Source organism: Bubalus kerabau, chromosome 23 (assembly GCF_029407905.1).
Source record: "Bubalus kerabau isolate K-KA32 ecotype Philippines breed swamp buffalo chromosome 23, PCC_UOA_SB_1v2, whole genome shotgun sequence".
In the NCBI taxonomy this organism is placed as follows: Eukaryota; Metazoa; Chordata; class Mammalia; order Artiodactyla; family Bovidae; genus Bubalus; species Bubalus kerabau.
Window position 1 is genome coordinate 4,260,132 of NC_073646.1, and position 27,970 is coordinate 4,288,101.

The 27,970-nt window shown below is 48.9% G+C and overlaps 1 protein-coding gene across 1 annotated transcript in view; it reads right to left on the bottom strand.

The window, feature by feature from the left end:
* The window catches only part of ADCY9 (adenylate cyclase 9), a 106,283-nt gene that overhangs the window by 13,219 nt on the left and 65,094 nt on the right, over positions 1 to 27,970 (bottom strand). The window contains exons 3-9 of the mRNA XM_055562419.1: positions 24,782 to 24,972; positions 14,978 to 15,082; positions 14,228 to 14,445; positions 9,683 to 9,785; positions 6,724 to 6,932; positions 5,415 to 5,574; positions 4,374 to 4,525 (exon numbers count right to left, since the gene is read on the bottom strand). Coding sequence (XP_055418394.1) covers positions 4,374 to 4,525; positions 5,415 to 5,574; positions 6,724 to 6,932; positions 9,683 to 9,785; positions 14,228 to 14,445; positions 14,978 to 15,082; positions 24,782 to 24,972 — 1,138 coding nt within the window. The remainder of the gene's footprint in view (positions 1 to 4,373; positions 4,526 to 5,414; positions 5,575 to 6,723; positions 6,933 to 9,682; positions 9,786 to 14,227; positions 14,446 to 14,977; positions 15,083 to 24,781; positions 24,973 to 27,970) is intronic.

Genomic DNA, 27,970 nt, shown 5'->3' on the forward strand with positions numbered 1-27,970 from the left:
TGAAGAATTGATGTTTTTGAACTGTGGTGTTGGAGAAGACTCTTGAGAGTCCCTTGGACTGCAATGAGATCCAACCAGTCCATCCTAAAGGAGATCAGTCCTGGGTGTTCATTGGAAGGAGTGATGTTGAAGCTGAAAGTCCAATACTTTGGCCACCTGATGCAGAGAGTTGACTCATTGGAAAAGACTCTGATGCTGGGAGGGATTGGGGGCAGGAGGAGAAGGGGACGACAGAGGATGAGACGGCTGGATGGCATCACGGACTCAATGGACGTGAGTTTGAGTGAACTCTGGGAGTTGGTGATGGACAGGGAGGCCTGGCGTGCTGCAATTCATGGGGTCGCAAAGAGCTGGACACAACTGAGCGACTGGACTGAACTGAACTAAAAGGTTAAAAAGTGTATTACTGAATTTCATACTGTTGGGAAAGAGCTTTATAAAGACCATAATTCCACAGGCTGCACACACCTTCAGAAAGGAAAAAGGACACTTTGTTTTGCTTAAAGTAATTTAACTGTTCATTAAAGTTTCCTTTCAAATGCTGAATAGCAGTGAATTCCCTGAATAAAGTGAATGCTGAGTACTTTGAATTCTCTTTTTGGTCCTAATTTGCAGAGAACTTGAACATCTTTCATGTCGATATTATTTTATTAAGTAAATTGAGGAAGGACACTCACTCTGTCCATTACTGAGCACTGCTTTGGTAATATCCCAAATGCACTATGGTGATTTCATCTGGATATTGAGACAAATTAGACCATTTTCTACTTTTGAATTTATGAAAGCAATGATTCTCAGTGGTAATACCACTCCTAGGGGAGCATTTTGGAGAAGGGAAAGCCTACCCACTACAGTATTCTTGCCTGGAGAATTTCCATGGACAGGGGAGCTTGGCGGACTTCAGTCCATGTAGTCACAAAGAGTCAGACATGACTGAGCGACTAAGCACAGCACAGCACAGGGGAGCATTTTGGGAATACTGGTGTCCCTTCTGGTTGTCATAATAATTTGGGGAGCCAGGAATGTTAGATGTCCTGCAGAGCACAATGGAGAAATGTCTCATGTAACTTTGAAATATCCTGCTAATCTAAACCCACTGTAAATATAAATAAATGGTTCTTTAATCTGTGCTAACATAAAACATTTTCATAAGCAGTTGCACAAAAAGTCCAACGTTTAGAAACAGAAGCTTAATGATTTGAGACATTCCTTCCAAATTTCTGAATAAATTACTTACTATGTGCACTTTGCTGTCCAAGGTAGCATCATATTTCCAACTATATATTTAGTTGAAAAGGTTAAAAGTCACAAAGCCAGTTGCAAATGTGCAACTGGTAATTTAGGAGAACCAAAACATGATTTAATTAGTAGGACACATGGAAAGTAGGAGCCTTGATGGATTCATTAAAAGGCTGTTTTAAACATAGCACCTATCAGCGCTATCCTATGTATTTTAATTTTTACATTTTTCATAGCACAGAACAGATTCTGTACCCAGGGGTCTTCACAAAGCTCCTGTTTCTTTTCCCCACATCACCAGTGAAAGAGCTTTGAAGGCCATTTGAGTAAAATGTATTCTTCAATATGTGGAAGGATTTCAAGATAAGAGATGTATTTCTAGTGATTTCTCACTGCCCTAACGTTTCATGGCATAAGGTGGAGAACTGTTATGACACAGTATTTATGAATAGGGCCAGGTCACTCGAGAGGCCATCATTCTTCGATTCCTCCACTCCGACAGTCTGTGACCTGTCTCAGCACACTAGCCCCGCTACATGAGGTCAGAACCAGCTACTTCTTTTCATTTGTGTGTCACGTCCACCTCTAACATTTCGTTTTCTTGACAGTCTTGTATGAAATGACTTCTGGTTCTACTTTCTTAAATTCAAACTTCCTCATTGTAAATACAAACGGCCTTCTACATCCACAGGTTCTGCATCTCTGGATTCAACCAACCTCAGATCAAAAATCCCTTCTCCAGTGGATCTTCCTGACCCAGGAATCGAACCGGAGTCTCCTTCATTGCAAGCAGATTCTTGACCAACTGAGCTATCAGGGAAGCCCGGTAGCCACTCCAGTATTCTTGGGCTTCCCTTGTGGCTCAGCGGGTACAGAATGCAATGCGGGAGAGACCTGGGTTGGATCCCTGGGTTGGGAAGATCCCCTGGAGAAGGGAGGAGCTACCCACACCAGTATTCTGGCCTGGAGAATTCCATGGACTGTACAGTCCATGGGGCTGCAAAGAGTTGGACACAACTGAGCAACTTTCACTTTCAGATTGAAAATATTATGAAGAAAATTTCCAGAAAGTTCCAAAAAAGCAAAATTTAAATTTGTTGCATGCTTACAACTTACAACATAGCACTTATACTGTATTAGGTATCATAAGTAGTCTAAACGGCTTTGTAGGTTATATGCAAATACGGTGCCATTTATAGGAGGAACTTGAACATCCTTGAATTTTGGTATTAGGGGAAGGGGTCTGAGAACCAATCCCCTGAGGATACTGTGGGACAACTGTGAGTTCTAGCATGTGACTACTGCATGACGTCAGCTGGGGGTGGTCACCCCAGGAAGTCTACAGGTAAATACATATTTTGTTATTAAAAATTATTTCCTTTTTCTTTCCTTTGCATATTATTCTTTGGGCATTTCATCAAGTTGTTGACTTGATGAGGCTGAAAGCTATTTCCTGTTGAGACAGTAAATGTCTGTTGGGGTGGAGGGCATTAGTACTAATGAGAAAGAACAAGTGACAGACACAATTCAATAGCAAAACCCAGAAATTTAATTGAAAAACAGGCAGAGGATCTAAACAGACATTTTTCTAAAGCAGACATAGAGATGGCCCATAAGCACATGAAAAGCTGTTCAATACCCCCCTAATTATCAGGGAAATGCACATCAAGCAAACCATCACCTCACACCTATTAGCACAGGTATAAACAAAAAAAAAGATAAGAAGTAACAAGCGATGCTGAGACATGGAGACAAGAGAACTCTTGTGCACTGCTGTGTTGTGCTTAGTCGCTCAGTCGTGTCCGACTCTTTGGGACCCCATGGACTGTAGTTTGTCAGGCTCCTCTGTCCATGGCGATTCTCCAGGCAAGAATACTGAAGTGGGTTGCCATGTCCTCCTCCAAGGGATCTTCCCAACCCAGGGATCAAACCCAGGTCTCCTGCATTGCAGGAGGATTCTTTACAAGCTGAGCCACCAGGGAAGCCTAAGAATACTGGATCAAGTACCTATCCCTTCTCCAGGGGATCTTCCTGACCCAGGAATCAAACTGGGGTCTCCTGCATTGCAGGCGGATTCTTTATCAGCTGAGCTACCAGGGAATCCCCTGGTAGTGAGAAGTAATCTGGTGCAGCCACTATGGAAAACATTATGAGGGTCTCCCCAAAATTAAAAATAGAACTAATATATGACCTAGCAGTTCCACTTCAGAAACATCTGAAGGGAACACAAACAGCAACTTGAAAAGACACCTGTATCTGCATGTCCATTACAGCACTATTTACAATAGCCAAGATGAGAAGGAACCTAAGTATGTGTCGATGAATGAATGGATAAAGAAGACATGGTATATATACAACAGAATATGATTCAGCCACAAAAAAGAAAGAAATCCTGCCATTTGTGACAACATGGACAGACCTTGGAGGCATTAAGTGAAATAAGTCAGACAGAGAAGACAAATACCATATGATCTCATTTACATGTAGACTCGAAAAACAAACAAAAAAACACACCATGAACTCTTCAGAGAACAGATTGGGTTGCTAGAGGCAGGGGTGGAAGGTGGGTAAAATGGGTGAAGGTTCTCAAAAGGTACAAAGTTCCGATAATAAAGTAGTTAAGTCCTGGGGAAGTAATATACACCGAGGTCAGTTCAGTCCAGTTGCTCAGTCGTGTCTGACTCTTTGTGACCCCATGGACTGCAGCGCGCCAGGCCTCCCTGTCCATACCAACTCCTGGAGTTTACTCAAGCTCATACACCATGGTAACTATAGTTAATAATACTGTACTATATATTTGAAAGTTGCTGAGAAAGTAACATTTTTTCTTCTTTTGGCTTCACATCACGGCTTGTGGGATCTTATTTGCCCCACCAGGGATTGAACCTGGGCCCCAGCAGTGAGAGCACCGAATCCTAACCACTGAACTGCCAGGAAATTCCTGAGAGTAACTTAACTAGACTTATGGTGGTCATGATTTCACAAAGTACAGAAATACTAAATCATTACATAGTGCACCTGGAAACTAATACTTCTGTGTCAATAATATATCTCAATTAAGAGGAAAGGTGTGAGGGGGATGAAAGCAGTGTCAGGGCGGGTGACCCCCTGCGTGGGGAGCAGGGCTCACGTACCTGTCCGGGCACAGGGAGACGTAGAGCAGCAGCAGCAGGGGCCCGGCCCCGACGACAGTGGCCAGGGAGGACCGCATCCAGGAGCTGAGCTGGCAGAAGTTGCAGTATTGCACGACGGCGGTCAGCACGGCCGAGCCCGTGAACATGGTGGACTGAAGTGAGGGGAGGGCTCGTGAGGACCCCAGTGCGCCCACCAGCCTCCCCTCCACCTGGGAACCCCACGAGCAGATGACACACTCGCTTACCTGTCCTTCTGTGGAACAGAACACCCTCAGTTCAGGGACAGATCTTAAACCATGGGACTAATTAAGTTCCCACAGTTTTCTCGCTTACAGGTCTCACAGGCACTAAGATTCCTCTCCGACGTGTGGGAACTGCACACGTCACCTTGGCAGGGAGGAAAGGCAGGCTGCCCCCATGAAGCCACCCTGTCATCAGTTCCCTCCCCAAAATCTGTCCTGTGGGCACCCTGCTGCATGTCTGCGGAATTGAAATCGGGGTGTGTAAGTAGCGAATGCAGCCGGCCCGCCAGCACTCCGTGCTACAATTGCTGGCACCAGAAACACAATCTTGCAACAGCAGCGTGAATTCACTCTTTATGGGTTTAACTTGGAAGCACCTTCCATGATCAGCAGCAGCCAGCTGAGGTGCCAGTGGATGGTTGGTGCCAGCTCTGCAGACTAAGGTTATTATTTTTACTTTTAAAATGAAGTGCAGTTGATGGACAACAGCATATTACCCTGTATCATTTGGATATGTGGGACAGATGCTTCCTCATAAAACATGTAAGGAAATAACTGACTTGGGATTTGGCGACACTCAGAGGGTGGGAGAGGACCCAGCCCCCCAAGGGACTCTCCCTAGGCAGGCCTGCTCCTCTGTCCTAGGCAAGTCTTTTAAAAAGACAACTTCAAATGACTGATAGGGTATGGGCCTCTGTGTTTAAATACCTGTCCCAAGCCAGCAGACTTATTTAAAAATAAAAAAGTGATTCGTAAGCCCAGAGGAACCTGGACACAAAATCACTGCAACTCTACTTACGTGTATGTTTGTCTCAAATTCAGAGGTGACGTGTGAATACACTGCCAGGGCGGGGAGGGACACCAGGATGGCCCCGATGAAATGGCGTGGGAGCCAGCCGGCTATCCACTCCAGCAGGCGCTTTGTGCACGTCATCACGTCCTCCAGGAAGAACACCATCCTGGGGAGCAGGGAGAAAGGAAAATCAGGGCTTGGGTCTTTTCGGTGCCCCCCAGCCAAGGGCAGGCCCGCACAGGGCGCAGCTAGTTTGGGAGTGGGTCCCCAGCAGCTTGGCGAGGAGCTTGGAGCCGAGACACGGAGGCAGGCAGGCCCGAGAGCAGGGCTTGCTGTGGGCAAGGCAGAGAAACTCTTTGGTAAAGAGCTGAAGGGGCCTCCTGGGAGGCTGGAGGTGAGCATGGAGGGGAGGGGTCATGCACTGGAAGCTACAGTTTCCTGTCCTGGGACGCTGGGGAGGAGCAGAAACTCCAGGTCAGGGCCAGTCTCCCTGTTTCTCTCTGACCCCCAGTGTGGGGCCGTCCTGCTGAGAGCAGCAGGGCTGGAGGAAGGGGTGGGCCTGGGGCAGCAATGGCATCGGTAGAATCACTGTGAGCACCTGGGGCTGGGGCTGCACTTGAAAGCAGGTTGGGCGGGTCCTGAGGGCCCTGCCTCCTAGAGGGGCCCTGATGTCTCTCAGACCCTCTGTCCATTTTTAAACGGAGTGCCTTTTTATTATTGAGCCAACATTCTAGACCCTTGTTGTGGACACGATTGCCAATACTTTTCTGTTCTGTATATCCTCTTTCACTTAGGGGTGAAAAGTGATGATGGTGTTCTTTGAAACATGAAAGTTTTAGATTCTAATGAAGTCCAGTGTAGCTACATTTTCTTTGGCTGCTTGTGTTTCCGTGTCACCTTGAAGAAACCACTGCCTGACCCGAGCCCATGGACTTGGGCCTGAGCTCCCTCTAGGGGTTTAGGGCTTCACTCTTGCATCCAGGAGAGGCCCCTGTCAGGGGCACCCTGCACACCTCCTCTTCTCTCTCTCTGCCCTGCTTTCTTACCCCTTATCTTCCCACTTTCTAAGTGTCTGGTTTGGGAGCTCAAGGGACTTAACTGGTGGCGTCGAGGCCGCAGAGGACACTGACCTGCAGATAAGGAGGGGGACCCCCTGTGCTGAGGGGTTCGAGAGGGAGGAGCCTGTGAAGCAGGGCTGGGCCAGGGAAGAGAAGAGGACCGTCCAGAAATGCACTCTCGGAGCCTGCTGGCAGTTATGCCAGCAGAGGGAGCTGAAGGCTAACAGCTGCGGAGCAGCCCGCAGGTGGGCCTTTACCTGACAGAGACCACAAGGGACAGGATCTCCAGCAGCAGGGCCGCTCCGAAGACTGCCAGGGCGGCCGGCGGGGGCGGCGTGGAGGCGGCCCCGTACTTCAGGAAGCAGGTGATGGAGAGAATCAGAAACACTGTTGTCGACAGAAACACATCCAGGAGGGAGCTGAAGGTGGCACTGGCAAAAGTCTTCACGGGAGAATTCTTTATAACCTGTTGGGGAGGTGGCGGTGGGGGAACGTTAACAGACACTGCTGGGTGTGCCCACCTGGAGGAAGGCGATTCAGGTGGAAAACAGCGGATGTCTGCTGAGCGCTTGCCTCCCATGGACCAGGTGCGGGGCGAGAAACGCTTCACACAGCCGTCCCCTGATACCACCCCCTGCCCAACAGTGAGGAAACTGCGGCACAGAGAAGTGCAGAAATTTCTCCAAGGTCACAGCGCAGCTGAGTACAAACCAGTAAATTCTCACAGGCGTGTGACACACTGAGCCCGAAACATGCTGCTGACAGGAAAGTCGTGCTGGAAGCCAGGTCCCAGACTCCGGGCTTCCTGACCGAAGCAGAAGGCAGGGCTAGAGCAGCAGCAGGACAGCAGTAACAGCGATGGCAGGAGTCTGCTCTGGGCCTGGGTCTGCACGGGATGCAGGGCGGATGGACAGACGGGAAACAATGCCCCTGGGGGGCTCACAGCCTAATGGTGGGCAGACGAGGGTCTGAGACGGTGGTGTGGTCAGTGTGACAAAGCAACACGCACGGGGTACCAGGGAATCACAGCAAAGGGGAAAAATGATGACAAAGCCAAAGTCCGAGAGACAGGCCAGCTCCAAGCACCAGGCAGACCCTTGCGGGGACCGGCCTCACTCCATGCTCACACAGTTCTTGAGGAGGAAATGCTCCTCGTCTCAGGGCATAGGTCAGAGGCCAAGGCGAGGGGCCACCTGAGGTCACACAGGTGAGGAGGAGCCTGGCCAGGGCTGTGGTGCCTTGACCACGTCACCCACTGTCCCTGGGCCTCGTTTCCTTATCTGGGAACAAGAATGAACTCTGGACCGACACCTTGTGGGCGATGGGGATGCTTCACTGGGAAAACACAGAGTGCAGTGGGGGCCTAAGTGGGGACGCCTGGAGCCTTCCGCTGCTCCTGAAGCCCTCCCCTCCTCGCCACCCTGCCCCAAGTTCCAGGGGCAACACCCCACCTGCACCCTAGACTACAGGCTCGTCCACTCCTGTCACCTTCTATGGCTCAGCCACGTGACCTTTACACAGCACAGTCTGATGGTGCCACCCCCTGTTCTGGATCCTTCCCAGCTCCCCTGGCCTTTGGCATAACGTCCACCGTGCAAGAAGCTGCCCACCTGCCACCTCCACCCCATCTGCCAGATGGAAGCGCCCCCAGATCCCTGGAGGTACCCAGGCTCCATCTCATCTCCAAGGATTGCAGCTGCTGGCCCCTCTCTGCAACGTTCCTTCACTGGGTTAGTTGCCAGCCCTCCCACTAACATGGGCTCCCTCTAGGCCCTCAACCTGGGGTCAGTGTGCTCTGAGGGCCTTTCAGGACCCAGGAGTCTGGGTTCTGACTTCTGCCAGGTTACTGCTTCCCCGAGAGCGTCTGTCATCTCTCTGCCTCAGTCCCAGGAGCAGGATGCTCAGGGAGCATCTGGTGACAAGAGGGGTGGGTTAGCCCGTGCCTGCTGCTAGGGAGGCTCTGCACTCAGCACCGCGGTTGGGGGGTGTTCCAGTCTAGCGACGGGGTCTCAGCCTCTCAACCTTCCGTGGCCTTGGCTTTCTTTTGGCAAAATGAGGATCATCATAAACTTGCTTGAAAGGCTGCTGTGTGGACTAAATGAGATGATGTTCTGCTCTCCAGGCATCAATCAACGGACTCAAAAGTCCACACGAGGAGCCCCGCCTGGGGTGTTCACAGGTATTCAGGTCCCAAGAGGCTCATGAAACCCAACCCCACAGGCATGACCCACCCTGTCTGGTTCACCAGGACTTTAGGGCCTGGTCGGGCCCTGGATGCAGCAGACACTAAGAGGTGATCCTCTGGATGAACAAATGGAAGTCGAAGGAGAAATCCTTTTGGCTCTGGGCTGGGAGGGTATATGTTTTTGACCTTGAAACACTAAGCTGGGTTAGGTCTGGGAAGACTGCAGGGGGCTGGCTGCTTGTAACTCAAACTAGGCTCTAGGCTACTGCTTCTGTCCATCGCTCCCATCAAGCCCCACCAAATGCTTGCAGGTTTGAGGAATGGACACCACAATGAGTAGATAATAAGAGACAGGCTCCTGCCTCCCCAAGCTGAGAGTCCAGGGAGGGAGGCATATGATTCAACAGTCCCACAAGAAGAGGTTTCAAAATGGGATTCCAGCTGTGAAGACACGGTGTAATGGGCGGGGCGGGGGTGGGGGGTGCCGGTAATGGGGTGGGTGGGAATCCAGTCTGCAGTCAGGGATTGTTTCTTGGAGGAAGTGACGTTTGGGCTCAGAGTTACAGGACAACAGGAATTAAGGCAGGGGAGGGCAGTGGAGGGGAGCTCAGCCCTGAAGCATCTGGGAAAGCCCAGCGAGGTGGCAGGCCTCTGACTAGTGTCCCATCTCAGTGGGAAGAAAGCCAACAGGGAACAGGGAGAGAAGTCCTCCTGGAGAACAGAATAGGTGGGGCTGGAGCCCCTCTCCCCATACTAGGCCTCCAGGGGCTGCAGCACAGCCGGGGAGCCTGGGCACCCACCAGCTGAAGGGGAAGGAGACCAAGAGGTGACAAGCTGAGTTGCTGTAGACAGATTTAGGGTTTTCTCCCTTGTGGTGATGAATTCACATACAGGTGAAATTCAGGGCTTACGTACAGACTGTGGGAGATCAAAATGAGCCTTCAATTTCCTGTTGCTCAGAAAAAGCACAAGACTGAGAACTACTGAGTAAAACCGGCATGTCTTTAGTACAGTTATGAGGAAACACACACCTCTTCTTGATAGCTGGTCCTGTAGGCCCGCTCGAGCTCCGGATCCAGGAAGTTCAAGCTGAACTGGTTAATGGGCGGCTTAAAAAAGTAGTCTTTCATCAGGCTAGAAGAGATGATAAATGCAATCAATCAACGTGCAGCACAATCGTCACATTTATTCTATCAGAGGATCACCGTCAGCTACGGAGATGCCGTTTGTGGAGCATGTCACAAAGGCTGTACCTGAAAGTCACTGCACAATAGACACTGCTCAACCACCCCTTTAGAACTCTCTGGAAGTCCTTCCTGCTTCTATACAGAATCCCATTTCAGGCTGCACCTCCATGAAAGAATGCCCATTCACCATAAATATAACACACAGCAGTAGAACTGTGCTTTTGAAAACATCTTCTGGCATCCAGAATTAGAAGGAGGCGGCAGCTTTTTTTGTTCCATGAAACGCTCCCCTCTGAAGGACCAGCAGGTCCCTGCATGGATCGTGCTTCTGTGGATTCGGAGGCTTCCTTGCACACATAATTCAGAACCGGCTGTCCTGTCACTCAGAGCACTGACAGTAATGACCACCGTCACCGCTAACAGGTCGTTACCACAGAATTGTGTTTACAGTCAGCGTAATTTTGGAGCTGTTCTCACATATGCAGATTGCGTGCGAAACCTGAAAAATGATAATGCTCGATGATTTTAATAGCAGAGAAATCAAGCCTGCTTTACGTGGCTCTCTCGTTCTTTTACGGATGGCTAGCAAATAGTCATATCCGTTTTATCCTGCAGAAAATTACTATAAATCTAAGGGGATGTTAATATAATTTTAAAATGAAAATATAGCTGTGGGCTGCCTCTCTGCTTCACACAGTAACTGCCAGAATGATTAAAGCAGATTAAATACATGAAGTGCCCATCAGGCGCCCAACACACAGCAAGGGCCACTGCATGTCCTCCTTTCCATGCTCAGACGACTCCTGGTGGTAAGTGCGAGATTCCTTATGGCTCTCAGGTTCAGAAGAGGAAAAAACGCCACCCCCCAAGTATTGACCGCCCCTCCATCTTCCCTTTCACTTGGTGAGTGAGGACACAGGGAAAAACAACAAAGCAGCTACAAGGAGGAAAAGTAATGGCTGTATTTCTGCAGTCAAGAGGCAAAGTGAAAGTTGCTCAGTCGTGTCTGACTCTTTGCAAACCCATGGACTATACAGTCCATGAAATTTTCTAGGCCAGAATACTGGAGTAGGTAGCCTTTCCCTTTTCCAGGGGATCTTCCCAATCCAGGGGCAGTCTCCCGCCCCTGGTGGCTCAGCTGGTAAAGAATCTGCCTGCACTGTGAGAGACCTGGGTTCAATCCCTGGGTTGGGAAGATCCCCTGGAGAAGGGAATGGCTACACTCCAGTATTCTGGCCTGGAGAAATCCATGGACTATACAGACTATACAGACTCTCGCAAAGAGTCAAGAGGCAGGATCCACACTGTAAGCTGTGCTGCTCGTTTGAGATGAATACCGAGCCATCCCACTTCTGGGAACAGGGATGAGCTCATGTTGGATCAATCCTTTCTCAGATATCGACCACACACCCTGAAGTGTTAGTCACTCAGTCGTGTCCAACTCTTGATAACTCTATGGACTCTAGCCCACCAGGCTCCTCTGTCTAAGGGATTTCCCAGGCAAGAATTCGGGAGTGGGTTGCCATTTCCTTCTCCAGGGGATCTTCCTGACCCAGGAATTGAACCTGAGTCTCCTACATTATAGGCAGATTCTTAACCATCTGAGTCACAAGGTAAACCCTGAACAAAATATAAAAACAAATGAAAACATTGGCGATTGGCCTGAAGCAGTAAGAAAGTGGAGCTACACCTGGAAGAAGTTGAATTGAGGTGGGGGGGGTGTGGTTCATCTGCAGAGAGCCATTAGTCAGCACCATGTGTACGATGGCTACAACTCAGATAGAAAAGCTCCAGTTTCACTGACTTGGAAAACCAGGAGAGAGAGTTCAGCATGCCCACAGATGGAAAATGAGGCTGGGCATCCCAGAGGGAGAGGACCCAAGAAGGGAGAGCCCTACATTCTGCACACAGGCTCTGCTCCCATCTCTGGCAGACCCTTGAAACGCACATGTGTGCAGCCAACTCCAAGCAGCCTAATAAAGGCAAAAAGAACAGCTGCTGCCCACCTCAGGGGAGACAGAGTTTGGCATTTGAGTTCAGATCACTTATCTGGCTGCTGAAACAAACAAAAAGTTGATACTCTTCAAAGGAATGTAAAAGAATGGACAGTTTTGTATACAATGTGCACAACATAATCCAAAATTACTAGACAAGCAAGGAAACAGGAAAACATGGTCCCTCCTCAACAAAAAGCAATCAAAAAAGACCAACCTGAGGTTACCAAAAGGTTGGAATTGGAGGTTGTTGTTTATAGTGTGTATATATATGTAACATGTGAAAACCATAACATAAGGGATGAGAGGAGAGGTAATGTACCTATACTGATACAAGATTTCTACATTTAAAGTGAAATGATACAATATTAACGATATGAAGACTACAAAAATACAAGACTGCCTAGAGCAACCACTAAAAGAAAAATAATGCAAAGAGGTATGGCTAAAAACAAAGTATATTAAAATATAATAAAAAGGCAGATATTGTCAGAGTGATTTAAAAAGCAAGACCCACAGGAGATGTATTTCAAATATAAAGACCCAGGTTTTAATTTTTTTAAATGGAAAATGATATAGCATGCAAACAGTAGCTAGAGTGACTGTTAATATCCAAATAAAGCAGTCTTCAAGACAGAGTATTACTAGGCACAAAGATGGACACTTCAAAATGATAAAAGGATTAATTACCAGGAACATATAACACTCACAAATGTGTATGTACCTTAAAAAGGGCTTCAAAATACTTGAAACAAAGAGACAGAGACACAGACAATTCTGTGAGATAGATACAGACAATTCCATAACCATAGCTGGAGATTATTTACTATCTCAATAATTGATAGAAATAATAATCATCTTATCAATTATCTCAATAATGGATAGAAAAACCGCCCAAATTTTCAGTAGAGAGACACATGATCTGAACACTGCTGCCAATCACCTGAATCTAATTGAGGTTTATGGATTGCAACATCCTGAGAATGCAGAGTTTTCATTCTTTTTAAGTGTGTATCGTACGTTCATCAAAACAGACCACATGCAGAAATCACAGAACAAGTTCTAATGAATGTAAATGGAATGAAGTCACATAGTGAGTGTATGCCTTTGATTATAATCAATCGAACATTAATAACTCATGTATCTAAGTACCATTTTTCACTAAAAGGAGCCAGGGCTCTTTGGAGAAATAGCTGACGCCTGTGCTGGGGCAGGGAAAATATAAAATGAGTTGTGCTGGAAAGTAAGAAATGGCTCAAAACAAATGAAAGAGCTATGTCAAAAGGATGCAAGAGCCAGCCTGAACGGGGGCTTCCCATGGCCAGATTCAGGACGACTAGGGCATCACACTCATTAGGACAGTGATCAATGATGCCCTGTTAAGTAAAACAAGACTCCATGCGGGTTTACATGGATCTCTATGCCCATACATAGAGAGATCAAGTGGTAAGTGGGGAGAGGCTGTTCACTGCAGAATGCCAAGTGTTAAGTGGAGAACGTGCGGTCAGTGCTGCGGCAGGACAGTCGCCATGCTGACCAGCACAGTAAGGACTATTACAGGCAAGAGTCATCAGTGGAGATGAGTCAAGTGAAGTGCGATGAAGAACAGGATCTCTACATGATGCCATGGGTGGCTGAATAGTCACAGGGAGAAAACAACAAGCACAGACTGCAGAAGCTAGCAACAGTCGCCCAGATGATCAATTTCACTGCCCAACGAAGGTCATCACAGCGGCACCTTGGGCCTCTAGGGCTGGAGAAGACAAGTCCCCTCCACTGGGTATGGACACACCCACAGCCCAGACAGAATCCTGAGGGATTCAACACAAATCCAACTTCAGTAAGATTTTATATAAGAGCCTGGCCTGCATGCTTCAAAAACATCAACGTCTTGGAAGATGAAGGATGGCTGAGGAACTGCCCCCAGATTTGAAGATGGAAGGGGCCTGACAACCATGTAACACAGCGCATGACCCTGGATCAGGTCCCGGACCAGAGGAGAGGACATGCTGTCAGGGACGCAGGGGGCCACCCGACAAAACTGGAACAGGAACTGCAGCCTGTAACTATGATCATACACAAGAACACCCCTATTCTCAAGAAATACAGTCTTAAGGGGTAGACAGCACAATGTGTCCAATGTATTGCAAATGGTTTAGAAAAGAAAAAACACACATAACTTTCACAGGGAGAGAAAAGAGGATGAAGCAAGCACCGTAAAATGTTAAACATTGGTAAACTGGGTATAAAGGGAATAAAGGGAACCCTCTGTATTATTCACTCTGTTAGTTTCAAATTATTGACACACTGACACTGGAGGGGGCAAGGGGACTCAGAAAAGCAGCGGCGGGGGCGGGGGCGGTGCTTCTACCTGCAAGCCTTGGCTCCCTCTTACCTGTCTTCCTTGATAACATCGACAAAGTGGGCGTCCGTTTTCTCCCGGATGTTCTTGAACCTCAGCGGCAGGAGAGCCGACTGATCCAGGCTCACGCCTGCCCACCTGCCCTTCTCCTGTAAGATCTCGCACAGGGAGGTCTGACTGTTGGTGAGCTTCTCCTCCGGGGGAGGGCTCAGAAGTCCATTTTGCGTTTTGGAGCTGGGTCCTCCGGAGGCCTGCATCAGGACAAGCGGGGCAAAAGCAGAGGCTGGCACGTGGGCTGCAGTAGCGCCGTCCCCCCGACGCAGCCACACCAGAGGCCCCTGGACTGTGCCCCACACACCGCAACCCGCACCTCCGGGTCTGTGTTCTAACCCGAGCAACCATCTGCTTCTCCCCGTTCCCCCCAACTCCTCCAGGCAACCAGGACATGGTGGGGGCAGACTCCTCTCTCACCCTGAGGAGGCCCCTCTTCTCCTCCACATCCACCTTCCACCAGCCACTGAGTCCAGCTTCCAGCCCCACAGAGCCTCCCAAACTCCCCTCAGCCACACGTCCTCAGGTCTCACTGCCGTCAGGGAGTCCCACCAGGTCAGCATCCATCCTGCTCTTTATCCGTCTGTCCAAAACCCAGAGGACTAGAAGGTGTGCAGTGATGTCACTCAGGAGGAGTTTCCCTCAGAACTGAGAAGCTGACCCGACAGGACGTCCCCTCTGGTGGGCACATTGAGAGAGGCGCTGGCAGGGACCAGGGCTGAGAGCCAGTACCTTGGCGCTGTTCTTGGGCTCCTCCTGACAGCCGTTCTGGACCGCTCCACCTTCTGCACCAGCTTCTGGCTTGGGAGTGAACGTGATTCCGCACGATGGGCAGGTCTACAAGAAGAGCACAGAGCGTAGAGCTCACTCGGGCAACACAACCTCACTACGTGACTCAGATGAGTCGGCTGCTGTTGCAATCTGTCACACAAGAAGGGCACAACCCAACGGAAAGTTTACCAAACGCCTCAGGACAAGTTACAAAGGAACAGGCAGCGTGAAAATGGAAACATCCATACAGAGGCCTGTATGTGAATGCACCCTAACAGCGGCTACTCTTTAGCAGAAACAACTCAAATGTCCATCAGCGGGTGAGTGGATCAATGAAATGGGGGATGAACGAAACATTATTCAGCTCTCCAAAGGGATAAAGCCCTGATATACACGACAAAATGCATGAACCTTGAAAACGCGCTCAGTGAAAGCAGCCAGACACAAGAGGCCACAGATCATAGGACTCCATCCGCATAAAATGTCCGGAAGAGGTGACTCCACAGAGACGGAAAGGAGACTACTGGTTCACAGGAATGAGAGGCATAAGGGGATGCAGAGTGACTGGAATGGGTGTGGGGTTTCTTTTCAGGGGAATGAAAATGTTCTAAAATTGACCATGGCGATGGCTGTACAACTTTATGAACATACTAAAAACCAATGAATTAGATGCTCTACAAGGGTGAATTTTATTGTATGTGAGTTATATCTCAATACAGCTCTTGTTAAACTAGCCACTAACCCACACTCGAACCCTAAGTGAAGGTTCTCAAGCTCCCTGGAAAGGTGGGCTGTTCTTGTAAAGCAGAGGGATGAGCTTACAGACCCAGCCCTTCTCACACGTTTGCAGGAATTAGCTGACCTCGAAAAGACCCAACACTGCCGGATATAGTATTGATACCACACAGGGAATATAGCCTGTAGTTTACAATAACTACAAAGAGAAGATCACCTTTAAAAATGTTAACTGCTATACTATATACCTATAATTCTTGCCTGAGGAATCCTATGGACAGAGGAGACTGACTAGCTGCAGTCCATAGGGCCACAGAGTCAGATACGGCTGGAGAGACTTAGCATGCACAACTTATATCGTATCACACAACAACTATACTTCAATTTGTAAACAAGTACTGACCGGGATAGTATTGTGTTGGCCAAAAGGCTTGTTCGGATTTTCATACCTTTGTGCAGAAAAACCCAAATGAACCTTTTGGCCAACCAAATAGAAAGGGCAGGGATTTCGTTTCTCACAAACCAGAGTTCAAATCCCTTTTCTTTTCTGGGGGAAACTGTATTGATTCTAAGTTTAAAACAAATGAAACAGAAACCTTAGAGAAAAATGTCTGATCTCTGGGGGGAGCCCCTTGTGCTCCATGAGGGTCTCACCAGGTAACAGTGGGTGGGTTTGATCCCCTGCCCCCTAGACACACAGCAACTTGAACTATTTGCCGGCTTTGTTTTAATTGGATTAAAACACCCTACATACTGGGTTTTGTCAGGCACACAAATTCCCCCTGTGAAACGTTTGTTAGACCATTAAAGGCCTGTCTCTCCGCTTGAGCAGCTGTCGGCATCTCTGACCCCAAGAAGCCCTTGCTGGGGGCTCTGGGGCCATGCCTAAACTGAGCAGCTGACATGCAGGGCAGCCTCTCTGCAGGCGCAGTGGGTCAAAGCCACTGTTCTAATGACAGCAGCTGCCAAGACATGGAGACACCTCAGTGCCTAGGACATGCCAGTGCATCCTGTCAGGTGCTTATCCATGCGACACCCATGATCTCGTGTGCCTGATCTCTGTTAATCCTCCTGTCACTGCTGTGAGGCAGAAGTGACTGGCCACAGTGGGGGGTCTGACCATGGGGCTCCTGACCCCTGACCACCACGCAGCAGCCTTTCTCTGCCTCTTTTCTTGGCACAAAGGGGACCCAAGAATAATCCTGGCACTTTGATCTCCTCTGCCTTGTTCTCCTGAAGTGACCCGGACAGTTATAGCCACCTCCTGGCTCCTTTAAGTGCCACCAAGGGAAGCTTCACCAAGACCAGCTAAGGTCCCCGGGACAAGGGACTGTTTGCACCGAGCAGCATGCTGGCTGTTGCCCAGGAAACCCAAGCTCCCGTGGAGAAGGCCAGGAGCAAGCTCTGCATCTTCCCAGATTACCCCTCGGCCACCCGCATCGGGACGAGAGCTCTGGAGGGAAGGTTGTAACTATTTCTCTAACACACTTGGGTGCCTCTGTATTTGTTTTTAACACATTTCACATTTCAACACACACACCTTATATTCTCTTTAGAATGTATGGCACGGAGCTATAAGATAGATTTTTCTTCAAGGCTACTTCTCTTCACAAGATAAAACCAGCTGTAAGCCAACAGCTGTCGAGGAAGGGGAGGGGGACATGGAGACCTCTCTTCCGAGAATCAAGGAGAAAACATGAGGAAAGTCCTGCTTTGCCTGCTCAGTCTCAGCAAGCCTCCTAGGACCAGGAGAAGTGTCCCTTGCCTCCTAAACTCGAGACGCAGGTAGAACATGGCAGACAGGAGCACATACACAGCAAGAGTGCACATGACCCACAGGGGCCTGTGCCGAGTCCTCACAAGCACCTGGGTAACACTGTGATCAGCCCATTTCCCACCCGAGGGCACTGAGGCAGAGAGAGAAGGGACTGGCCCAGAGTCACAGGTACAGACCCCAACCACACATGTGACACCTCTGGCTGAACAGGGGCCACCTGCCATGTGGGGCAGAGGCTGCCCAGGCTGCAGCCTGCCACGGGAGGGCCAGGCACCCTCCCCAAGCTAGTGGGTCGGCACAGGCATGCACACTCCCAAATGGATGACTGCTGTTAACAAATCCTAGAGAAAAGTAGAAGCCAAATATTAGAGGAAGACAGAAGCAGTCATTATTACAGAAAATGAAAGGCATTCAGAAACAGTAAGAACAGCAAGCGGACATCCTGAAAATACTGGAGGCAAAGTAACAAACAAAATACACATCTGTAAGAACCAGGCACAAAACCTCCAAGTCATGGAGTGCAGAACCCTGGAAACCTCCTCAGGTTTCTGAGCCCTAAACGACCACTGAGTTTAATGACCGAGGCTGATAAGGCAAGAAGAGTGTCATTGTGCTATGATAAAGTTCCATCAGAAAGTCAAAGTAAGAAAATATTTGGTATTTGGGGAAATTCCCTACATGTGCAATACTCTACTACCTGATGACGCCAATTAAATGAACTGGACTAACCTTCCCATTTCAATTCACGTGTAGTGTAGTATATAACAATAATAACTATATTTACAACAAAACAATGCAAACATAATATTTTATATGTGCATACTTAATGTTTTACTTTGAAACACTTTTAGACTTAAACAGAGCGGGAAAGACAATTCAGAGAGTCCCATACGAAAACCCGAGCTTCACTGACAGTTAGTATCTTACATGAACCGTGGTCCAGTTATCAAAACTAACAGCTTAACGCTGGCACCGTACTATTAACCACACTGCAGATTAAAAAAAAAAATACTGATTTGTCAAGATTCATTCCACTATTTGCAACAGATTTGCTTTGCAATTTATGCAAATTCAAAATAATTTGAAAAATACACGCAAATACAAATATTAAAAAATATTCAAATTCAAATATTCAAAAAAATATACGCAAATTCAAAATAATTTGCATATATTTTACTTTATTGATATATTTTGGCCATGGCACGTGGCATGTGGGATCTTTGTTCCCTGACCAGGGATCGAACCTGTGGCTCCAGCCGTACAGTCCTAACCACTGGGAGTCTTAACCACTCTAGGGAAGTCCCTGATGCAGTTTTCATTCAGACGTTCTTTTCCTGAACCAGGATCCCATGCACATTTAGTCTCCTCCAGTCTGGGACGCTTTTGATGAGTCCTGGCCCTTGAACTTGGATTTATCTAATGTTTTCTCAGAAGTTGATGGAGGTTTGGGGTTTGAGGGAAGAATCCCATAGAGGGGATGCACTCTTCTCTGCACATAACATGTGGTGGTGGGGGTTGGTTCCATTCATCGTGATGCTAACCATCATTGAAGGTGGGCTCTGCTAGGTTTCTCACTGCCAAGTTACTCTTCTTCCCTTTATCTGTTCATTTATTGGCTGAGCTGCACAGCTTGGGCGATCTCAGTTCCCTGACCAGGGACTGAACCTGGGCCAGGGCAGTGAAAGTGCAGAGCCATAACCACTAGGTCACCAGGGAACTCCCTCAATATCCTTCCCTTTAAAATGAATAACTACCTGAGGGGAGATGCTAGGAGGCTATGCAAATGTCCTGTTTGTCCCTAAACTTTTATCCACTTCAGTTAGAACTCACCAATGGATCTTGCCTGAAGCAATTATTACTGTGATGCTCTAAAGCTGATTTTCTTTCATTCTTTTTATAATCTATTAGCTGGAGTTCTACAAGGAAGAGCTATCGATTTATACGTGATGTGCTTCCTCCTAATTGAAGGAAACATGCACACGACTAAAACTATAGATGTAACTTGAAAAGTCCTTTAAAAAAAAAAAAACAAACAAAACTTACTTTGCATCCACATTTCAGAGCCAGCATTCAGATTACTATTTACTTATTTGTACAGCAGGTTCATGGAGGTACAATTCATGCTGTATCTATCCAACTCACTATCTAAGGTATATAATTCGTAGTCCTTAGTATAGTCACAGAATTGTGCAACCATCACCACCAATTAACTCAGACAACTATTTACAATAAATACTTAATGTCTAAACTGACGTGAGTTCGATCCCTGGGTCAGGAAGATCCACTGGAGGAGGAAATGGCACCCACTCCAGTATTTTTGCCTGGAAAATCCCATAGACAGAGGAGCCTGGCGGGCTATAGCCCATGGGGTTGTGAAGAGTCAGACATGACTGACCACTCATGCACAAACTACACACACAGATAGAGAAAGAGAAAAGTCTATTACTTTTTCCATCTATTGATCAGATCAGATCAGATCAGTCGCTCAGTCATGTCCGACTCTTTGTGACCCCATGAATCACAGCACGCCAGGCCTCCCTGTCCATCTATTGATGCAATGAAATAAAAGGCCCTCACGTCCTCAAACTGGATTGAGCCTATTCATAATGATTTCACATATAAATAACAAGGAGATCAAAGAGATGATCATTTTCTTAGAGTCATTTAAAAAGCCACAGCAACTGAAACAGCAGGGTGGTCCCAGGTGTGTGTGTGAGTGCTAAGTCGCTTCAGTCATGTCCGACTGTGCGACCCTGTGGACTATAGCCCGCCAGGCTCCTCTGTCCATGGGGTTCTCCAGGCAAGTATACTGGATTGGGTTGCCATGGTCTCCTCCAGGGATGTTCCTGACCCAGGGATTGAACCCACATCTCTTGCCTCTCCTACAAAAGCAGACAGATTCTTTACCATGAGAGCCATCTAAGTATAATATAACCCTTATGAGCTGGAACAGGTCCTCTCTGAATCGCCCCTACGTGGGCAAATCCACACCACTAGCCTCATTACCAACTGCAAACAGGGAAAAAGGCCCCATGAGCACACGCCCTGGGTTCTGAATAAGGGACTGAGGCAAATGCAAGATCAGCCAAGCAGGTGCCTCCTGGGGAGGCCTTTCAGAGGTGACGTAAGATGCTCTCACAGCTCATGGGGCTCAGTGGGTGAGTGCCAGCACTTGTCCCTTCCCCACAATGTGGGATGCCAGGACCTTCCTGAGCAGCATCGCTCACAGCCAGTCGCTCAAGAAGCCAGGCCTGGGTGTGAAGGGTTCCCTCTGACCTAAAACCTCAGGGCTGAAGCCCTTGACCTCTGACACCACTACTGTTTCTTAGCAGGTCATCACCATATTCAGACTATTTGATGAAATATCAGGTGGCAATTCTCCAGCTGTGAACTGGCTGATAACTTACAGACACGTGGGGTATGAGTGACAGGAGCAGAAAACAAGAGCTCTGCAGGCATTCACCTTGGCTCTGTTCAGTTCTTCCCAGGCTTCTAGTGCAGCCCTCAGTCTAGCTCTGCAGAGTTACAGGTCTCTGTGCATCATCAAAAAGTTAAAAAAGCCAAAAGGAAGCTGTACTTCTCTACTTCATGCCAGGCACCCTGCTAGGCACTCAGGAGAAACTGAAGTTATGTTACACACGGGCCCTGTGTGCAAAGAGCTCACAGGAAGGTGCACAAGAAATGAAAGCACATATTTCAGGTTGCGTGTGTTATAACCAAGTGGTACAGACTAACTGAGCTAGACTTCAAAGACAGGGAGGTGGCCTTACTAGCTGGAGGAATAACAGGAGACTAAGGGGGCTGCAGGGCGACAGCAAGAGGGGAGTCTGGGGGACAAGGAAGCAAGCGCATCACAGAAGAGAGGCGTGACAGGACCAGACGCGTGGATTCACTCCCCGAGAGTTTATGCAACCCCTTTCCTCTAAGTCCTTGGTTCTTTCTTGAAACTGCAGCGAGTCACTCTAACACCGAGCTCCCCTGCTGAGCTTATGATCAATCTCTCTATCCAAAACCTTCCTCCCTTTCCTGTGCCCTCTGACCTCGACGCTGGGCCAACTGAACACGCCTCAGCCAGCACCGGGAGACTAAGATGGTATTGCTGACAGCACCATCAGGGTTGAATTGCTGCTGTCGGTGTCACCGCCAGGTTGCTTTTTCCAGGGCAAGATGAGCCACAGACCCAAGCCATAGGCCACCAGGGACCCCAGGCCAGAGAATCATGAGCCAGAGCCATCCTGACTCCTGAAACCACAGTTCAGAAATGTCACAGCATGACGACTAACTCCAGCTTCGCTAGTCTTCCTCTTAAACTCAAAGACCAAGCGGGAGCGGTCTGAGGCTCGTCCCCCACCGCATTGCTTGGCACCTGCAGATAAACCCTGACTCTGCTGCAGACACAGGGTCCTTGGGCTTGGTTATAGAACTCCTTCCACTAGACAAGCAGGCTGCCAAAAGGTGCAGCTTGAAAGAAGAAATCTGTGGTGAAGAGGCCAGAGAACTCTGCATACCATTTCACTCTCTGGAGACCTACCCATGCATGTTACTGTGCTAAAACTCTGAGCAGGCCTAGAGCAAGAGACACCTTCAGTGTCACTTAACCCACACTGACTTGACTGCAGAACACTTTTTCCATACTTGACACCTATGCCATCCTGAGAAACTACTGCTCGAGGGAACCTACTTGGGGAAACCCTCTCTCTGACAGGCCCCTTAAGCTGGGCAGGGTTTCCCATGCTGGGCAGGGGTCGGGAGATATAGGGAGATAGAAATGCCCATGGGAGCCAACTCTTGATGGCAGCAGCAACCAAGGGAAATAAGCTTGTTGACAGAGAGAGTCTGCAGATCCTGGGAAAGGACAGGGAGGAACTTGTCTGTGACCCAGCGAATTACAAAAGCTCACGGTAGTGCGGATGACACCAGCGACAGGCCAGGGACCCACGTGAGGCACTGCCCGCTCACAGGAGGAATCCTCCCAGAGGCCTGGGCCCAGTGAGCGCTCATGCACTTGCGCCTCGTTCACAGACCCCTACTGGAGGGGAGACCTTGCCTGCCAGATCATAATCGACGTATTCTTTACAGCAGACCTCAGCTTTCTGCCTTTCAAGTCTAGGATGACAGTTCACAGGGACTCACTCAGGTCCCCAGAGGGTATGACTCTCAGTCGCATGCCCTCGCCCTGCTGACGCCCAGGAACCAGGACCCAGAGCAGGGCTGTGAGGAGGGACCCTGAGTGGCAAATCCTGGCATGCAGACCAGGCCTCCTGTCTCCTCCTGCTCCTTCCACTCCGTGAATCTAGGAATGCTACTTTCAGGGTGTCCTCGTCTCAGGATGGGGATGTCCTGTTCTCCTCCCAAAACTAATGTGAGAGGACACTTCATATGCTCTCATCGTCCCCTCCGTGAAGGGGCACAGAGATCCTTCAGGGATCACAAGATTATCTGGAAAACTTACACATGGCAACAGAGTATGCTAAATTGCTTTTGCCTAACCAGACCCAAAATACGTAAGTACCTAAGTAGATTTATAACTAGAATAAGAAATGTTGTAGGGAGGACGAAACACCTTCATAAGGCAACTGCGTGCAGAACCGCTGTCACCAACGCTGCAGGCGTGTGGTGCGCTGAGGGCCCCGCCTCACACGTGCGCGCATCATCTTAGGTGGCACACAAATGCAACGAAGCGTCTACTTCTGGCTTGAGCTGTTTCTCTACTTGGCTACAGCCCAGTTGGAAGCCTGAGGAAACGCTTTGTCCTCCGGTAAGAAGGCCGGGCTTGGAAGCCACGTTTCGGTCCCCTCCCTGCTCTTCCCGGCCTGGCCTGTGCTCGGTGCTGGCCTCTGAGCTGCGGGGTGGCGTGGGAAGGGGGTTCCTCTCTCTGACTCCTGGAAGACAGCCGCCCAGGCAAAGGAGCTGGCTCCAACGAGTGCAGGCATTGCGGAAATCTCTGCCACACCCACTGTGACACACCCGCCAGAGAGCGTGGGGGAGGAGGGGGGCTAACACCCCCTCCTCAGCAGGGGTGACTGCACCTTTCCCCTCTCGCTAGGTGAGGTGGGGCTAAGCCTAGAGGCTGGGGCTGCCACCCTGCGAGGAGGGGCTGCTCCCGGCATCCAGTAGGGGAAGGCCAGGGAGGCTGCTTAGCCTCACACAGCGCACAGGGCGCCCCCGTCCAAAGAGTTCTCCACCCAGAGTGTCGACGGAGTCGAGGCTGAAGCTGACACCAGCGGTGTCCAGACTGAGAAACCCTGCACAAGGAAGCAAAGCACACGATGACAATGATGCGCGTGTGGTCCACGAACCTGAACACGGGAGCCACACATGGCACCTGGAGGAGAGGCACCACAGAGTCCAACACAGTGAAGCAAGCTGGAGACTGCAGCCAAGTGCCACACCATGAAACACCGAGACCGCTAGCTTTCAACTGTGTTAATGGACGAGGACACGCGGGAACGGGCTGGGTCACAGCCACACCGGCAGACCATCGTCCTGACCACACATCACAGTGTTATTTGAGAGCACAAAACAGCGAAGTGAAAAGGTTTTAACTGTCTTTTTTAAAAAAAAAAGAAACAGCAAATATGTAAACTGTAAAAATAAACAAAAGGTATCAGTCCGAGGAACGACTCACACATTAGAGTGACTTTGCAGGCTCAGGGTCCATTGTGTTAATTCCTTGGTGGTTTGTTAGGACAGGAATGTGTGCAGCCATTCAACCACCAGGCCATCTCTGTCCCACTGATGAACTACTAGAATGTTCTTGGCATGCCTGCACTCTTCCAGTGAGCTATACAGCACGGGCTTTACCCACACCAACAAAACTTAAAATAATTATATAAAACACGGGATTTCAGGAGACGTATGAGTACTTGAGAAAGTGGTCTCTGAAATAAGATATGAACTAGGCCTCAAAGCAAGACGCTGAGAGAATCACCTTGACTATCATCACGTTTCGTGAGCTTTCAGAAATCCCCCCAAGACATCGTAGCTCATAGAGAAAGAAAATAGTAACTCAAGTTAGAAGCAAGTCTATGTGTAAAAAGAAAATGGGGGTGCATAAAATATCATAAAAGCAAAGATATTAAAAATGCAAAATGCTGCTAACCTTATACTAAATTTTAAAATGTTAAAAAAAAAAAAAATGAAAGGGCATTCCAAGTCTCTGCCACAGACCTGAAGGATGCTTATTATTTCACATGTTCTACTGCAGAATTAATATCATGTTTTAGAAGTAGGAAAAAAAAAAAAAAACTAACCTTAAGGTTATCAAAGGTTTTGACAGTCTGCGCCAAGTCACTGACACTCCCTGGCGACGCTGTCCCCTGTCCCCTAGGGCCTGAGGACACCCGCGAGCCGTCAAGGACCTCAAAGCCAGAAAGTAAGGCCTCTGAACAGCTGCAGTGAGACTCCTTCGCTCTCTGACCCGCTATCAGGTATGTCTTCAAACCTATGGATAAAAATTACAGTCAGCACAGGTGACACCAGCGGTGGTCGAAACGCAGCTCCGTCTTGCTCTCTACGCGGGACACTCTCCTGGAAAGTTGAGAGTAAAGTGAAAATGAGAAAAGGTCATATTTTTACTACTGCACCCATGAGCTTCCCAGAGACACACAGCCTCATGGAGAACACCCGCCTCCAGGACACGCCGTGTCTTCCAGCTGTGTTTCCTCTGAGTGGTGGCAGCTCGTGTCACATTCTGGGGCTGAAATGGGGGTTAAAAGTCCCTCCTTGGAAGGGTCTCGTGGCCTCTTTCTGCCAGGGACAGAGCCCACTGATGGTGGACCCTCTACAATTCTGGGGTTTGTTTCTATCTGTATTGTTGCTCTTCACATTGGCCACTCTAGACGTGAAGGTCATTACAGACGGAGCTACCTACGTCAGGGACTGCCAACCACCCTGAAGGCGGAGACCAGGATGTGCGCCTTCGGAGAACTCAGCACCCCCTCAATTCACATTCATCAAGTTTCTATGGGATCCAGACATTCATGGCAGGAACATCAGCATATGTCAAGCTGCCGTCTATGTGAATTTTATTCTCTCACCAAATCCTCATTTAAAACAAATGGAAAAAGCTGGTTAAGTGGACACTTAGCCTACAACTTTACAATGCCCACTAAAGGCTGTGGTAGCAGTATACACTCCCCCAGGAAGCTGCTGTGACGGGTGGTGGGCCCTGCTCTGGGTGTGCAGGACTATCTGCTGGGAAGGTAACAAGGAACAGCTTTTCCAGATGGAACCCAAGGGCTTTCTGCAAAAGAAGCAAGCCTGACTGAAAGAAATCCATTGTTAGTCCTTACTGGAATTTGACCCAGGCTGTGAATTTATGAAAGGGAGTGACAATGTGATTTAGTCAATAAATATTTATTTTAGGCCTGGTGTATGCTATACACAGAGTAAAATCAGAACAAAGCAGGGTGCCCATCTTAAAGAGTTTAAGCTGCAGCAGAAGGCGGTAAAGAAAAGCCATCATGGAGAGACTCAATCAAGAGGTGGCCAGTGTCTACACTTCTGAATCCATAGTTTCTCGCAATCAATTCATATTTAATAAGTACTCTAAAATTAAGCAAATGACCCTGGGACTACTTCCTCAATAATCCTTAACCATTTTATAGTTAAACCATCTTGCCACTTCACCTGTCTTTCTCTCTCTCCCTCCTTGTAAAGTACTGTATGGTGTACTTTTTGTTTCACATATGTTTTTAAGTCAACTATTCCGAGACTCTGTCAAGGACACCTAAAGACACCCAGGAGTGCAGCCAACTCAGAGGTGGGAATCCAAAGACTGAGATAAATAATTTTAGATACTGACTGACTCCAAGGAGAGTGTTAAATGCTCACTCTTAACCTGAGGTCCTGAACTTCCATGTACTTTTTCCAAAAAAAATATACATCCCAAATATGTATAGGATTAGTCACAGTCCTGACTGACTGCACATAAACTAGAGAGGGAACGTTAACTAGAATACCTCTGCCCAGGGATGCAGAGCACGGTGCCAGCTCCACAGCACAAGCTCTGACGCCTGCCTTGGGGGGGACACCCCTGAGGCTTGTTGCTGTTCTCGCTCTGAATTGTGGCTACCGAGCTGCCACTCACCGAGCAAATGTGTATCAGGAGCCTCTGTTTACGATGCACTGTGATCGTGCTGGGAGGGAAAAGTGTGAACACAGCGGCCATGGCCCTCCCCACACAGGGCGGCTCCTGCAGGGGGACCTCGGCAGCGGGTCCAGGCCCAGGAGGCACGGGACGGGGTGCACCTTGCAAAGACTCAGTGGTTCAGGGAGGCCTCCTGGGTGACGTCTCCTCCACGCTGAGGAAGACACGATAAAGAGAGGCCAGCCCCATGAGAGCCACCAGGACCAGGGGCTGGGGCAGCCGTGGTCAGGCCATGGGTGTCGACAGAAAAACTGGGGAAGTGGCCTCCAGAAAGGGAGTGTTTGGCGGGCAGAGTTGGGGGTGGAGGCTGAGTGTCGTGTGGCTGGAACAGAGGACATGTGGGGGAGAGGGGTGGTCACAGAGGTGTTGGAGTCCATGCCCTGCATTGGGCAGGCCCACTCCAGGAACCTTCAGGCTGGGGCCAAGGGGAGAAGGTGGAAGAAGCGGGCAGGAGGCTGAAGAAAAACCGGGGAGCCCTGGGAACACTGGCCACAAGTGGGTGCGGAGGGACTCGGGACAAGGGAGGTGGGAGACAACGGTGGGAACAGAAATCGGCTCCCCAAAGTGTGGGGCAGTGGGCAAGGCTTCACAGCTGGCAGGTGCGACGGGTGAGGGCATGTGGCTTCCAAGGGCAGGGGAGCCCAGGGCTTCAGGCTCCGTCCCTCCAACATGTGTGATGGAGTGAGACTCTTCATGACTCTGTGTCCTGCTGAGAACAGGACTCACCCCACAGGGCTGACTCGAGGATTAAATGATTAGCACACGTGCGGCCTTCGCAGCAGCGCCTGGTACACGGCAAAAAGTCAGTAACATTAGCTACTATTATCAACCAGGGTATTGGGTCTGCTTATTGCTGGGAGTCTTTTTTTATGCTCCTTCTGTGTACAAAAGCATTTGGAGGACTGTTAAATCAATAACTGCTCTGAATTTACTCCTAACTTGAATTTTCCTCTGGTGAGCCCCTAGTGACCAACCTGTATTAGTAACACAGCAGTGCTAGTATTTCAAAGAACAGACACACGGATGTGTAACCAAATCGGTGACCAAGTTAAGCAACTTTCAATTTATGCTTCAATATGAAAAGTTTAAATTTAAAGTGTAACCTTCTGCTGAAACTGGAGTGGCAAGTGTGATACAGCCAGGCCGGATGTGAACTCTTCCAGGGAAGGTACTTGGGCCAGGTGACTGGGCTGCAGCCCCTTTAAAGTCTTCAGTCAGGAGAGGTCATAAGACATAAGGATTTAATGAGTAACCACACAGAGAGAACCAGGGGTCCAAGTTCGTTAGGACG